Below are 16668 nucleotides of genomic sequence, written 5' to 3'. Positions count from 1 at the left end.
GGCTTGGCAATACTGTCGACTACTCCAAGCCCCGAAATAAAGTTCCAGAGCCAATTTCTTTGAACTGTAGCCTCGAAGCATGCCACAAATTCAACTTCCATAGTGAACGCAGTTATGACAGACTGCTTCGCACTTTTCCATAATATTGCTCCTCCAGTTAGTAGGAACGAATATCCAAAAGTGGATTTTCTGGTATCAAAACATCCGACATAATTCGAATCTGCATAACCAACCACCTCTAGACAATCAGACCTCTTGTATGTAAGCGTGTGGTCTTTTGTCCCTTGCAGGTATCTCAACACTTTCTTTGCGGCCTTCCAGTGATCTAATCTTAGATTGCTTTGGTATCGACCGAGCATTCCAACAGTAAAGCTGATGTCTAGCCTCGTACAAGTCTGCACATACATCAGACTTCCCACAATTGATGTGTAAGAAATTTTATTCATTTGCTTACGTTCCAATTCATTCCGTGGACATTGCATGAAACTGAATTTGTCCCATTTCTTAATTGGAACGATGCTAGAAGAGCATTTTTCCATTCTGAATCTCTTCAAAACTTTGTTGACATATGCCTTTTGAGACAATCCTAACAATTCTTTTGATCTATCACGGAATATTTCTATTCCGATCACATAGGATGCCTTACCCATATCCTTCATTTCAAAGTTTTTAGAGAGAAACTTCTTGGTATCACATAATAAACCAAGATCATTCGTTGCAAGCAAAATATCATCAACATACAAGATCAGAAAAATAAACTTGCTCCCACTGACTTTCAGATACACACATCTATCGACAGTGTTTTCATTGAATCCAAAAGAAGTTATGGTATCATGAAACTTGAGATACCATTATCGGGAAGCTTGTTTAAGCCCGTATATTGATTTCTTAAGTTTACACACCATTTTTTCCTTTCTTGTAATGGAGAAGCCTTCAGGTTGCTCCATATAAACTTCCTCATCCAAATTTCCATTTAAAAAGGCTGTTTTCACATCCATTTGGTGTAACTCTAAATTATAATAAGCCACCAAAACTATGATAATTCTAAACGAATCTTTCTTAGAGACTGGCGAAAATGTCTCCTCATAATCAACACCATTTTTCTGAGTAAAATCCTTGACAACTGGTCTGACCTTGTATCTTTTGATGTTGCCGTTTGAGTCGCATTTGGTCTTGAAGACCCATCTACACCCGACTCGTTTACAACCTTCAGACAACTCGAAAAGATCTCAAACATCATTATGCTTCATAGAATTTAACTCATCATTCATGGCATCTAACCACTTATTAGAATTATTACTTTCCATGGCTTGTAAAAATGAAGTTGGATCGTCATTGAGTCCTAAATCACAATCCGACTCTTGTAGGCATACCACATAATCACTGGAAATAGCAGGGCGTCTTTGTCTTTCGGACCATCGCAATACTATTTCACGTGGTTTATCTACTGCAAGTTCATTATATCTTCATTGTGGGTCAATTGTTCATTAACTTGTTGTTCGTGTCCAGTGTTAGGAGGTTCAACAATAGAAGGAACAACAACATCATTAGGAGTCAGTGGTACAGTAATGTGCACCCTAACTTCTTCAATGTCAACCTTTCGAGGTTCTTGACTCCCACTAATTTCACCATTCTCAATGAACTTTGTATTTCCAGCTTCAATAATTCTTGTACTATGATTAGGACAATAAAACTTATACATTTTAGACTTGTCGAGATAACCAATGAAGAAACCACTGATCGTTCTTGAGTCTAACTTTCTTTCATATGGATTATAAACTCTTATCTCTTCTGGGCAACCCCAAACATGCAGGTGCCTTAAACTAAGTTTTCTGCCAGTCCATAACTCAAAGGGAGTTTTATGAAGTAAGTACATGCAGGTGCCTTAAACTAAGTACATGGCAGTTTTAAGCGCATGCATCCATAGCGATATGGGCAGTGAAAAATTACTAAGCATACTCCTAACCATATCAAAGAGTGTTCGATTATGCCTTTCAGCTACACTATTTTGCTGTGGTGTACCTGGCATCGTGTATTGAGCATATATGCCACATTTTTCAAGAAATTTGGCAAACAGACCCGGTCATTGACCTGATTCATTATATTTTCCATAATATTCACTACCTCTATCAGATCTGATGATTTTCACTTTTCTATCTAGTTGTCTTTCAACCTCATTAATAAACACTTTTAGGGTGTCTACTGACTTAGATTTCTCATGTAATAGATAGACATAACCATAACGTGAAAAGTCATCAATGAAGGTGATGAAATATTTTTCTTTTCCAAAAGAGAAAACATCAAATAGTCCGCAAATATCAGTGTGTATTATTTCAAGAAGTTGTGTGCTTCTTGTTACTCATTTCTTTGTGTGTTTTGTTTGTTTTCCTTCTATACAATCCACACAAATACCAAGATCAGTGAAATCTAAATCCGGAAGGATTTCATTCTTCACTAATCTTGTAATTCTTTCTTTGGAAACATGCCCAAAACGTTTATGCCACAAGTAAGCAGAGTGTTCATTCACTAAACCACGTTTAGTTCTAACATTATAATGCAGGGTTAAAAGGGTTTTAGTAAAGAGGTTATCAAGTTTGAATTTGTAAAGACCACTTTCAAGAACACCAGAACCAATTGGATAATTATTTTTGAATAAAATGAAACAACCATTGCCAAAATTAAATGAATATCCAACATAATCGAGTTTAGAAATAGAAACCAAATTGCGAGAAACAGAAGGTACATAAAGAGTCTCAAATAAATATAAATGGTGTCAAGAATCTAAAATTAAACGGTAGGTTCCTACGGCTTCAACGGGAGCTTTGACTCGATTTTCCATAAAAACAAATCTTTCATTTGGCTTTGTGGTTTGGATCGTAAGGAATCCCTGCAAAGATTTTGAAACATGAGTGGTACAGTCGGAATCAAGCCACCAAGTATTATGAGGAAATTCAATCAAATTTGATTCGAAACATACCAAAGCATTAGTACCTTTCTTTTCGAACCAAGCCTTTCGTTTCAGGCAATCTCTTTGAAAGTATCCGAATTTTCCACAAAAGCGACACTTAAAATTATTGAGTTCCTTCTTCGGGGCTTGGGCATACAGCACATTCACTTTCAATGGTCCGCGCTTGCCCTTCACTTTTTTATTCCCGACTCTCCTACCAGCTCCTTGGTTGGTAATAAAATGAATTGAATGAGAGCTCTGATTTTTAAGCCGTGTTTCCTCTTGAACTAGCATACTATGAAGTTCATTCACATTCTATTTATCTTTCATGGTATTATAGTTCATTTGGAATGGACCATACTCAGGGAGCCGTGAATTCAAGATAAATTGCACCAGAAAGTTATCATCCACAGTCATCCCTAAGGTTTTCAATCTTGCTGCCAAGTTTGTCATTTCGACGACATGCTCATGAATGAATCACGAACCATCAAACTTTATGGTGGTTAGCATAGCTATTAGTGTCTCAGCGAGAGACTTATCTGCAGTTTGAGAGCGTTCCCCAACTGCTTTCATAAATTCCTTAGTATCATCGATTTCAGGAAGAGTAGACTTAATGTTGTTTGCTATACTCATCCGTATAAACATCAAACTTAATATGTTCGATCTCTCCCAAACGTTATAAAAAGACCTTTCACCTTCGCTGCTAGTATTAGTAATAGCATGAGGCTTCTTAACATGGATTTGTAGGTCAAGACCTAAAACACCAAATTGAAATTGAATGTGCTCAGACCATTCGGAATAGTTGAGCCCATTAAACATAGGAACAGATGATGCATGCCAACGAAGCGAAGCGGGCACTGTTACTGTAAATTAAAATAATTGACATCTTCAAATCAAATTCAAGGCAAAAACAATAAATGTACGTTGTAATTCTCCTTTGGGTGAACAATAACGTACTAATTAAACATAATTGATGCTAACATAAATCCCAAAATAAATCGCACTTTAATTGAACATGCATGTCATCTTTGGATAATCTTGCACATTTAATAAAAGTACTTAAATAATTTTCAATCATGTTCTTAATTATAAAATAATTGATCTACCTTTGGGTTAATCCTTAAATATTTTAAAATTAAATAAACTTTAATTTACTCATTATTAAAACATAATTTCATAAAAGCGTCATATTATAATGAATAATTAAATTTTATATTTAATTTAATATCTACACAAATATCTTTATAATCTAAACACTTTGGTGATTATTAGATTATTCATAATTTAGATATTAAATTAAATAATATATTCAAATATATCTAAATTTATTTAATATCTTTCTAATCTGATCACTTTGGTGATTAACATATTATTCATAATTTAAATATTAAATTATATAATATATTCAAATATATCTAGCTAGATGTATTTAATATCTTTATAATATGATCACTTTGGTGATTAACATATTATTTATAATTTAAACATTAAATTATATAAATAATATTTGAATATAATTAAAATAATCTACAACCATAATTATGTATTATTTAAATAACATACAGAAGCAAAACAAAGTTATATTAGGCGGTGGGTAGATCCAATAGTCGCATTAATTAATCTTTATTTTATTTAATGCATAACGGTTACACAAATAAATCACAAATTCCATAAATATTGGGATGTTTATTCAACTAATTGTCGATAAACTAATATCATGATATATTATTATTAAATAATATCATTAAAGATAATAATTTAATTAAAAGCATACACATATACTCATAACATATCCCTTAGAAATTAACAATAATATTTGCAGAACATATACACACATACACATAATAATAATAATAATAATAATAATAATAATAATAATATATTTCAAATTAATTTTCAAAAATACGAAGTCTTCAGAATATATACATATCATTATTTAAATTATATTATAATAAGAATTTTATAAATAAAACTTTCGCAAATCAAACATTTAGATCGCAGCGGAAAAAATCTATCCTTACATAATTCTAATCATTACTCGAAGATTACAAGTTCAAAACCATGCTCTGATACCACATGTAAGTTTAAAATAAAATATAATCAATTTCAATTCGCAGAGCTTGAACTATATTATTCTCAAAAAATCAATTAAACATGTATATATACACTTATATACTGATCTTGGTTGGGAACCATTCTCGCATACAGAACGATGGGTTGGATCATCTGGTTGAGACGATGAGTTGGATCATCTGGTTGAGACGATGAGTTGAATCCATTGATTTGGATGATGAGTTGGATCCTCTGATTTGAACGATGAGTTGAATCCTCTAATTTCCTCTTAGCCGTTAAAAATCATTATACCACATTCTATCAACTTGGGATAACGATAAAGTGATTTTAAACCACTATCAATTTGACCAAATCAATTCTATTATTATTATTATTTATTTTATTTTATTTAAACCATCAATATGTGATCCATGATGTCACATCTTACCATGCAAATTTGTTATTCCATAAACATGAATATATATATATATATATATTAATATCTATTTTACTTATCTAAATTCAATTTTGAGAGATTATCATAATTATCTATATAAAAAAAAATGTAGATTAAAACTATGTTAGTTCGATCCATTTAGTTTGAAAAAAATATATATACTTGCTCAAAAAACTTTTTCTAACGCATTTTATATTTATATTTTATGTCTAAATAGTTATTCCATTTAATATTATATGAAAAAGTAATTTATTTTTTTCGATGTTGAACTATGTTTTAAGTATTTAGTTTATTATTAGATTTGATTATTTTTAAATTATTTGATTTTATTCATTAAATTATTATTATTATTATTATTATTATTATTATTATTATTATTATTATTATTATTATTATTATTATTATTATTATTATTATGTGAGTATCAAATTTATATTTCATTAGTGTACATATTCGTCATTTAGCAATGATTTGTAATCAGATGATCAAAATTGAGCTGCTATTAATTTAAATTATACATCTGTAATCACATTACTTTAAAAATCTATTTTTTGTGACTGAAATCGACAATGTTGACCTCTTGGGTAGACAAAAAGATAAAATAGGTTTGTTTCATTATGATTTTACATTATTTTATATTAAAAATTATATGTAGTCAAATATTAAACAAAAAATATATTTGAATTCAGAAATAATTTGTTTTTTTTTTTTTAATTCATTTAAAAACATAAAGTCATCCTCAAAATCTCATATATGAACAAACAATATTTGCTTTGTGAACAACATTTATATTCGAGACCTAAAATAGAAGTGTGAAGAGTATTCTATTGTATTTGTATCAGTAGGGGGCCCACAAAGAATGACGAATAACGAAACGCCACGTGTTATGTGAAGAAGACGGTGATCCAAATATAGGAAGCGGAAAGTGATCCGTGCACGTAAACGTAATTGCACAGCAAATTTTCCATCTTACATTAATTAATTGAACGCTATATATATATATATATATATATATATATTTTATATTGTTTATTTAATTAAAATGGTAGCAGAATTAAATAGTTGATGAAATAGTATTTGCTGCTAGTGCAAATAGATCATTGATTTATAGTTAAATGAATGGTTGGTTTAAGTTTTTATTTAAATAATATTTCGACGTAATATTTTATGAAATAGAATATTGTATTTTTGTTAAATGAAAAATATTTAATTATCTTTTTTGGCTTTTGGGCAAAACCATTTTTTTGCTGTTGTTGTCGTTAAAACTCATAAACAACAATCTTTGACTCAGTTTATGCAGTTACTATCAAACTGTGTCTTGTCTGTGTTTGTTTTGTTTCTTCTCGGATAGTTCACATACAAGACAAAATGGACTGTTTAGGATTGTCTTCTCCCTATAAGAAGTGTGAAGAAAGTCCTCGTACCATTTATATACAAAAGGAAATTAATTTATGGCTGCATCTGGCGAAGTCTAAGGTTGTCTTACACAATCCCTGAGACTGAAATGGTTGTGTGTAGGGTTTGAGAGATTTGCTTATAGAGAAAAAAAAAAAAGAAAAAAAGAGGTGATTTGATGCTCTCATTCATATTTTATCTCTTCTCCGTGTTTTGAATAAGTGCGTAGCACTGTTACCTGCCGGAGAGTTCATCGGAGAATGAAGTTATTGGAGTTTCAATCGGAGAGGATGATCAAAATCTGAGCAGCTATGTTCGGTGGTCGTTGTCATTACGTGTTTGTAGCAACTTAAACTTGTGGAGGAATTTTCCCAAGTAAACCATAGTGGAGGTATGGGTTGAAGGAGTCTTCGTTAGTTTATTCTGTAATCAACATTGATTAGTAAAATTCTCTCTAGATTGGAATCCCCCGTATTTAAATTGGTTATAACCAATAACCAAATATTTTGTCTTCTTTATTGCTTTGGAGCTTTGCATTTACTTTGCTGACAAGATTTAGTTATAACTGTGAACTAATCACGTTTTGGGAGTTGAGTCTATTTGAAGTGTTCGAAGAAGTTTTGGTAGAGCACCTATTTTTTTTTAACAATTCTTATTGAAAAATGTATTAAATGAATAGTATTAATTTCAATTTCAAATGGTAAAAGAACAATATAATTCAATTAATAAAATAAACAACTTTAGTAGTAGGTATGTTTGGTTGTGATTTGAGTTTGAATCAATATTATTCATTTTATAACATTTTTAATAAAAATAAATTATTTTTCTCACAAAATATCACATTAAAATACTATTTAAATTGAAACTCAAATTAACATTTCATTTCAATAAGTTCAAACCGTAACTAGACAATTATTTGCAAATCACATAAACTAGATCCCGACAAATTTTCATTCAAAAATATTACATTCAATACTTTCTTTTATATATAAATCATCACATATAACCATTACTATATTTGTTTATTTTAAAAATAATTATTTATTTTTTTATGCAGAATTTAATGATTTAATGCCGGTTAGTAGTACTTTTATACTGCTTCCGTCCGACTTCAAGTGTCTCATTTACTTTGTGTGTGTTGATCTTTAAATATTAATTATTATATCAAAATGTAGTACAAATTAAGAAAAAATTGGAAAAATACTTTCATTAGTGTCTTATAATACTAATAGACGGACATTTGTACAAAAAAATATATACAAATTAAAGATATTTTTAATGTTAAGTACAATGACGCAAAAGGTAAATGTGACATTTAGAGGCGGACAGAGGGAATATGTAAAAATATATTGCCTTCTATATATAAATCAATTTAATACTCCATCCGTCCCACATACCATGTCCACGTTGCCGTTTCTGTCCGTCCCACATACCACGTCACTTTTCTTTTTTGGAAAATGATTACACACTTTAATCTCATTTTAAAATTTTTAATTTTTTTTAAATTTTAATTAAACTAATTAGTTATCTTAATCTTAATTATAATTATTTATATTATTGGATAATTATTTTCACTAATACATTTTTAATTATCTACTAATTACACCCCTCTTAAAATACCGTGTCTACAGTGTAGCAGAGACACGGTATATGGGACGAAGGGAGTAGTACTTATTTCAATAACTATAAATTTAAAATAATTTGTAATATACAATAAGATACATAATTATTAAAAGAGAATAAATTTTCTATATTTGGACAATAAAATTGACAAAATAAATATATTTATAAGTGGATAGAGATAATATTTTATTTTTAAAAAGTCTAAAGACAAACTTATAAACAGAATGTAATACTTCAAAGAAAAAACACATCCAAACACTTCGAGAGGTTCTAGTTTATATGACATTGTTTTTACATGTAAAGATTCATTGTGTACCTAAACTTTTTACTTTGCGTAAAAGAATTTTAAAATAAATAAATTGGTGTCACATGCATGGCGAGAATTAATTGAAATAAATTTAGAAAATAAAAAATGTACATAGGGTAGAATTGGATAATTGATTTATATGTCAAATGTGGTTTGGCAAATGCACTCCATGTATTTTACTTTGGATTTTGGATTTATTCGATGGGGTGGATTCTTCTTATCCATATGGATGGATCATGCATTGTTTTGGATTTTAGTTATATATAATATAAATATATATGGCGGTGATTACAGTGCTGAATGTACAAGATATATATATATATATTCAGCATTGTGCAGCACACCGTGTGCTACAAGATAGCACGCGGTGTTACTATAAACAGCACACAATATACTTTAATATAATACAAATACAATATATGATCTAACAACATATGATATAGTCTCTCTCACACACATACAATACTTGATTTTAGCACATCATATACTCTCATACAGCACACGCTATAATTATGAACTAACATCGCATGCTTTTTATTACAAACAACACATGTTGTATATAATAAAAACGTGTGTTGTTTCTATATTTTAGGAGAATCAACATGGTGTTAATTTTTTAAATTCAGCAACCTAACATTCCCCAAATATATATATATAATATGCATAGGATCGGTTTCAGTACTCCGGATTAAATCGGATTAAATTAATATTGCAGTGATATGATTCGATTTATACACTTAATCAAAATGACACTAAAAGTCTCACAACAGACAATAGTACAATGTATATTACATATTCTAACACACATCATATAATTTTACATATCATATTATATAATTGGTTTAAACACAATAAATATATTTATACAGTAAAGTACAACATATAAACTGCATATCATATATTTTTATATAATACGATATTATGTTTTGTCTTGCAATTAGAGTGTTGACTACATTGCTGTTAGAATTGGGTATTAATTAAGGTTAATCAATATTGTACTTATTAGCCCTAATCATCGTTCGAATATGATTTTACAGTATATACTAACAATTTATACAATATAATATATGTTTTGTATTAATATACTTTGTGTGTTGAAATCAATTATAGCATATATCGTGTGGATTATTATCATACGACTGTTGGTATATTATATTTTTTTTTAACATATTTTATCTATTGTAAACACTGAGTAACAATAGCCAAAAAAATATAAATAGTTGAAAATGTAAGAAATTTAAGACATAAATATTAATAGAATTAATAAATGATGAGGGCGTTTGACAGATAGTTTTTTGAAGAGCTTTTAGCTATTTGACCGGTTAAAAAGCTAATTTAGGTGTTTGATAAATTAGCTTTTTGGAATAGCTTTTTGGACCCAGAAAGCTAATTTCTGAAAAGCTAACTTACATGGCGTTTTAAAATAGCTTTTTCTGTAAAAAAATTTTTTATTCCTTATATGTCCTTAAAAATTTATTATGTATTTTACACAAATAAATATATTTTGATTATTTATTAATTATATTAGAATATTTTATTATATTATTGTTTTACTTTTATAAATTTAAAATAGTAATTAATTTTTATATAAAAATTATTAATCGTAAAATATATAAATTTATTACAATTAACATAAAATAGAAATTATAAATATTAATAATGTATTTTCATATTAAAATTACATTATATAAATTTTATACTAAAAATAAATTAAATTTATTGAAAATTATAAATATAATGAAATAAATAAAATTTATTGAAAATTATAAATATAATGAACTAATCAATAACTAATATAATAAATATATACATAAAAATTTATTATTTTATATTTTACATTATTTTCAATAGAAAAAACTATTTATATATTTCAATAAAAATATATTATTTTTTAAATCTAAATATAATAAAAATAAATACTTTTATAACACTTTTTATAATTTTCAATAACTAATAACAAAAAACTTCAAACATTTTAAACTCAAAAGAACATAATTGAATATATTAAAAACAAAAATAAAATAGAAATGTCCTCAATTATCATTTTACGTATAAACAGCTAATATCAAACAATTGTTTTACCAAACATTTTAATATAAACAGCTAATCGAATCGGCTAGTCAAATCAGCTAATTGAATCAGCTAACAGCTATCAGCTAATTGTCAAATACGCCCTTTATTCATACTATAACTAATTATAACTTTAACATTCAATAACGACCTAAACAAAATACACCAACCTCAATAAAGTCAAACAACAAGACAAATCTTGAATCAAAATCAAATTTATTGCAATCGAGACCTTTGCGGGTCTGTTTGTTCGACGTTTGAATTTTGAGATGAAATCTAAAAAGTAAAAATTTTGAATTTGAATAATTGTAAGATGTGATATTTTGAATGTAAAATTAATTTTTAGTATAATATAAAAAATAAAAAATAAGTGTTTGATTTGATATTTTTGAAAAAAAAAAATGGGATGAATAATATATTTAAAATCCAATCCTCCAAACTAACACACAATAATGTGTTTGATTTGTACTGATGTTTGTACTTTATATCCAAATAATTATTAAATATGATATTTTATGAAATAAAAATTACTTTAATAAGAAATCATCAAATTTGTAATATAATAAATAAAGTGAAAAAAAGAAAAATTTCAAATAGAATAAAGTTATAGATTAAGAATAAGTATACTTCACATCTGATGCGATTTGATAAAATTCATAAATTAATTGATTTGTTCTTTCTATATTTTTTTCCACATGTTTTTTTTTAAAAAATTAATATAATATACATATTTATTATTTTTATATCTTTTACATAATTTTCTATATTTTATATATATATAAAAAAATTATTTCCACTAATCTCAGGAAACAAACACATCTCTTTATTTATTTATTTATTTATTTTTTTGCATCTGTTAAAGAAAAATGTTATAATTCTCAAAATAAGACACTCTTGTGGGTCGAAACTTCTTTTTAAATTTTTTTTACTCAACATTATCATAATTATCACTTATTATTTTCATCCGTCAAATGTATTTTCACTTTTTTTTTAATTCGTTCATCACATTATTAATTTTGGCAAAGTCAATATATCAATGTTATAATATTATCTTTCGTTCAACACTTACTTACAACAAATATCATTATTTTTATTATAACCATTCAACAATTATTTACAACAAATATCATTATTTTTATTATAACCATTCAACAATTATTTACAACAAATATCATTATTTTTATTAGAATAACTCTCTTCATTTTCTTTAACTATTAAAATTTCAAAATATCTTTAACTTCCTTTTTATTTTAATCATTTTTACAATAAAATATTTATATTTTTTAATTTCTATACTATACCAAAGTGCGCCAATTTTACTGGACGAATGAGGTATAATTTTTAAAAATATATATGCATTTATGTAATAATATGAAAAAAAAAAAACTTTATCTTGTTAAAATATACGAGCATTCTTATTTTTTCAATTAATTTTAGAAGATTTGTCTCTAAATAATTTTCTTCTAAATAACTCAAATCATATTTAACTTTTGTTTTAATTACCTCTTATATCCCAAAATCCTCAAAAAATAAAATAACCTATTGCTTTATATATATATATATATATATATAATTTAAACATAAAAGGATAGACGTAATAGTAATTTTTTAGAAATATTACAACTAGTAATTGAACTTTTTGGTCACAGTAGACACAAGAATTTAGGATAAATATAATTAATAGATAATTAAAAATGTATTAGTGAAAATAATTATCCTATAATATAAATAATTATAAATTAAGATTAAGATAACTAATTACTTTAATTAAAATAAAAAATTAAATTAAAAAATTTAAAACGAAATTAAAGTGTGTAATCATTTTCCAAAAAAAAGAAAGTGACATGGAATGTAGAACGGACAAAAAGAGCAATATGGACATAGTATGTGAAACAGAAGAAATACTATTTTCGAATAAAATATAGTATCACATACTAATTTTTACTATTATTAATTTTTTCATAAAGTCCAAAAGTTTATATGGAGCCTTAGTGAGGTGAGTCGTGGTTTTTTAAAATTTGAAGTTATAATTAATTAAGCAATTATTTATTTATTATTTTTATAGAGGTAATGTGTTATTGATAAATGTAATAAATATGTATTAACTGTATTTTCTAATAGAAGCAACACAATTTGTTATAATAAAAATTAAGAAAGTAACTAAAAAAATAATGAAAAATGTAACAGTAATCATAAACTAAAATGAAATTCATTAGAGCTCACAATAGCTATACCATAAATATATATAGGAACTACTCAACAATTAATACAATTTTAGAAACATACATCCGTCCACTTACAATATTTACATATTTTTATTTTGAGACGTCCAATTACAAAGTTAATATTTCATTAAATGCCCTATTTTTTTCCACAAATACATTTACTTTACATCACATCATTACTTTTACACAAAAAAAGTAAAGGCAAAAATATCATTACACTACTTTTAATTACTCACTATAATTAAAAAATTATTATTTTTAAACACCGCGCCAAAAGTAAATGTAAATATTATAAGTGGACGGAGGGAGTATTATGCAGTGATCTTATTAAGAGAAACACATGGTTGATTGAACTGATTTTAAAAATGAAATTTCAACATCCAACCAAACAAAAAATAATTAAGCTATCCATAATTACATATATATTTATTTAAAGTACCAATTTAATAATTAATTATTCATTCGGTCCCTTATAATTTTGTAGAATTGTTTTATTTGTCAAAGTTATTCACAGTCTATTTATAATAAACAATTTTATTTAGGTATGGGTAAAAAAAATCGAATCAAGCTGTCGAATCGCTGAACCGGACTGAACTGAATTATCGGTTAACCGAGGTTCGGTTCGAATACAAATATTGCATATTTGGTGTTTGTTCGATTCGGTTCGATTTCGGTTTTTTACTTTTTTTTTTGTTCGGTTAATCGAATCGAATATATTTATATAATTATATTTTAAATTTTATATTAATAATTATATTTAGTTCAGTTTTGGTTCGAATATTTAAAATATTTGCAAATATGTTTTATTTAATTAGAATTTTCTTAATTTCGGTTCGGTTTCAATTATTTGTAAATATTGCAAATATTTTTGGTTAACCGAAAATTTCGATTTGGACGCAGTTTCAGGTATTTGTTCAATTCGATTCGGATATCAAATACTTGTATATTTGTAAAAAACTGAACCGTATCCACCTCTAATTTTACTCGCCCACAATTTTATTAATCTTATTTTAAAAAATAATAATTAATTTATCATTATTTTTTCTACCGATTACATTAATTTTTTAATAATACTCTCAATTTATTTTTTATCTATTTTATTTTTATATTAAAATATTAGTATTTTTTTAAGTACGATTAAGCAAAGTGTCATAATTTTATTATGCTACAACCATTTCTTGCAACACTTGGAGGAACTCCTGCTCTTCAGATCCCAAACGCATCCACACCACTTAATGATGGCATCAACGGTTTAGATTCACAGAAGATCTTCGAGTCCCGGACGCTTCAAAGCACCGCACTTATCCAAATTTCTTTTCCATAAAAGGGCAGAAACAAATTGTAATATTTTTACCTAAATTTTTCTTTTCGAAAACGAACAGTTACAACCATTCTCAATCTATCTCCAAAATGCACAGTACATTAAAACCAAAGTTAATTAATTAATTAACTACACGATAATATTGATATTAATAATAATAAGAGCAAAAAACCCAAATCGTCTGAAATGACGAAATTACCCCTCGGAGGAGGTCTCTCCCTGCCAGCTCCACACTATGTCCTTCAACGCCGGCCGTACATCCTCGTCGCAGAACCGCCGGTACTCCAGCGTGTCTCCGGCGGACTTAGAGAACTCCACCACCACCACCTCCGGCGCCACCTCGAATATCTCCGCCGTCACCGATAACCGCCCCTTCCGCCCTTCCGCCGCCCCCTGCATCATCACCTTGTAACCCTTACTGAACATCACCCGGAAATTAGCTTTGCGGGCAAGCCATTCCAGCTTCTCCATGATCGCCGAGCTCGAGCACCTCGACGTGAACATCGAACCGGTTTTCCGGCCGGTCTCGAACAGGCTCGAGAGATCGAAACCGGACGACATGGAGGAGATGAACTCGAAGGCGTTGTAGAATGGAGGAGCCGATTTGGACCGAACTACTACCAGATCCTCGTCGAGGTCCGGGACCTCCTGGGGAGAGACGGGGACGGGCCTCGCAAACCCTTTTGAGAACCAGGGCACCCGCAGTATCCCCGGGATCGAAATTCTCTTACCAGGGTCGGGTACGAGGAGCCGCGAAATTAACCGTCGGGCCTCCGGCGAGATCCACGGCGGGAAGCGGAAGTCGGCCTTGAAAATCTTGGTGTACATTTTCATTACATTGGAATCCTGAAACGGCAAGAATCCGGCGAGGAGGACGTAGAGGATGACGCCGCAGGACCAGAGGTCCGCGGCGGCGCCGTCGTAGCCTTTTTTCCGGAGGACTTCCGGCGCCACGTAGGCGGGGGTGCCGCAGCGGGTGTGGAGGAGGCCGTCGTTGCGGTGGTGCTCCGGCAGGGCGGAGAGTCCGAAATCGGAGACCTTCAGATTCCCGTCGTCGTCAAGGAGGAGATTCTCCGGCTTGAGGTCCCGGTGGGAGACGCCGCGGCTGTGGCAGTAGTCGACGGCGCCGATGAGCTGCTGGAAGAACTTCCGGGCGGAGTCTTCCCGGAGCCGGCCGCGGGCGACTCTGGCGAAGAGCTCGCCGCCGCGGACGTAGTCCATGACGACGAAGATCTTGTTCTTGGTGGCCATGACCTCGCGGATTCCGACGACGTTCGGGTGGCGGACCAGGCGCATGACGGCGATCTCCCGCTTGATCTGCTCGATCAGGGCGGCCTCCCGGACCCGGTCCTTGGCGATGACTTTGACGGCGACGTTCTGGTCGGAGGGGGCCTGGAGGTTTCTGGCGAGGTAGACTTTCGCGAAGGTCCCCCGGCCGAGGAGTCTGCCCATCTCGTATTTGGAGAAGATGACCGTACGGCCGCCGGCGAGGGTTTCTGTGTCCTGATCCATGGGATGTGTTAATTAGTTAATTAGGATAACATTATATGTAGTAGGAATAGTTAAAAGTGATTGGGTTTGATCATCGTGGAATGAATACACCAGAAAATTAGGAAAATGATATATATATATTATCGCCGTACCGGCTACAGCCTGAATTTAAGTATTATTATATCAATTATTGTATATATTAATATAATATAAATATAATATACAATAATATTGCAGACAACACATAGTATTATTACTACAAATAATACATTGTATACGTTAATATAATACAAATATAACATATAAATTAATACTATTCTATAGCCTATACATTATACATAATAATTGATTTTAACACATAATATACTTATATATAATATATTTATTATCATTAAAAAATAACACGTACTTTTATTATATCTAATATATATTGTGTGTAATAATAATAATAATATGTATTGTTTGCATAACGATGAATAAATAAAATAAGCAAAGTGGGAGAGTACATGAAAAGGGGGTTAATGGATGGATAACGGGGAAGTAGAAAAGGGACCGTCGGATGAGGGGAGTGGGGTCGGGAAATGGACGGTGGGGATTAGAGGCACAGTTAGATGAAGAGGTCGGGTTGGGAATGATTGAACTTAACTTAACGGACGGATGTCGGATTATAATTGGAAGAGTGAGTGGGTGAATCTCTTATCTAAATTGTACCCTTTCTGTACTCTATTATTATTATTATTTTATGGAGATCAAAATTTATAGGGCTCTATTTGTTTGGAC

The 16668-nt window shown here is 29.8% G+C and overlaps 1 protein-coding gene across 1 annotated transcript; it reads right to left on the bottom strand.

Annotated features, from left to right (window-relative positions):
* Positions 1-14410: 14410 nt before the first annotated feature.
* LOC127253985 (CBL-interacting serine/threonine-protein kinase 5-like) lies at positions 14411-16003 on the bottom strand. Its single transcript, XM_051278820.1, has one exon. The coding sequence runs from the start codon at positions 15907-15909 to the stop codon at positions 14593-14595; it is 1317 nt and encodes a 438-aa protein (XP_051134777.1). The 5' UTR covers positions 15910-16003; the 3' UTR covers positions 14411-14592.
* Positions 16004-16668: the final 665 nt, after the last annotated feature.

This window comes from Andrographis paniculata, unplaced genomic scaffold (genome assembly GCF_009805555.1).
Source record: "Andrographis paniculata isolate CXL003 unplaced genomic scaffold, ASM980555v1 Contig52END, whole genome shotgun sequence".
Classification (NCBI taxonomy): Eukaryota; Viridiplantae; Streptophyta; class Magnoliopsida; order Lamiales; family Acanthaceae; genus Andrographis; species Andrographis paniculata.
The sequence above is the reverse complement of the archived record's forward strand: the minus strand, read 5'-3'. Positions and strand labels throughout refer to the sequence as shown.

Excerpts from the sequence above, each read along its gene's own strand:
- LOC127253985 (XM_051278820.1), bottom strand. The coding sequence starts at position 15,909 with ATGGATCAGGACACAGAAACCCTCGCCGGCGGCCGTACGGTCATCTTC.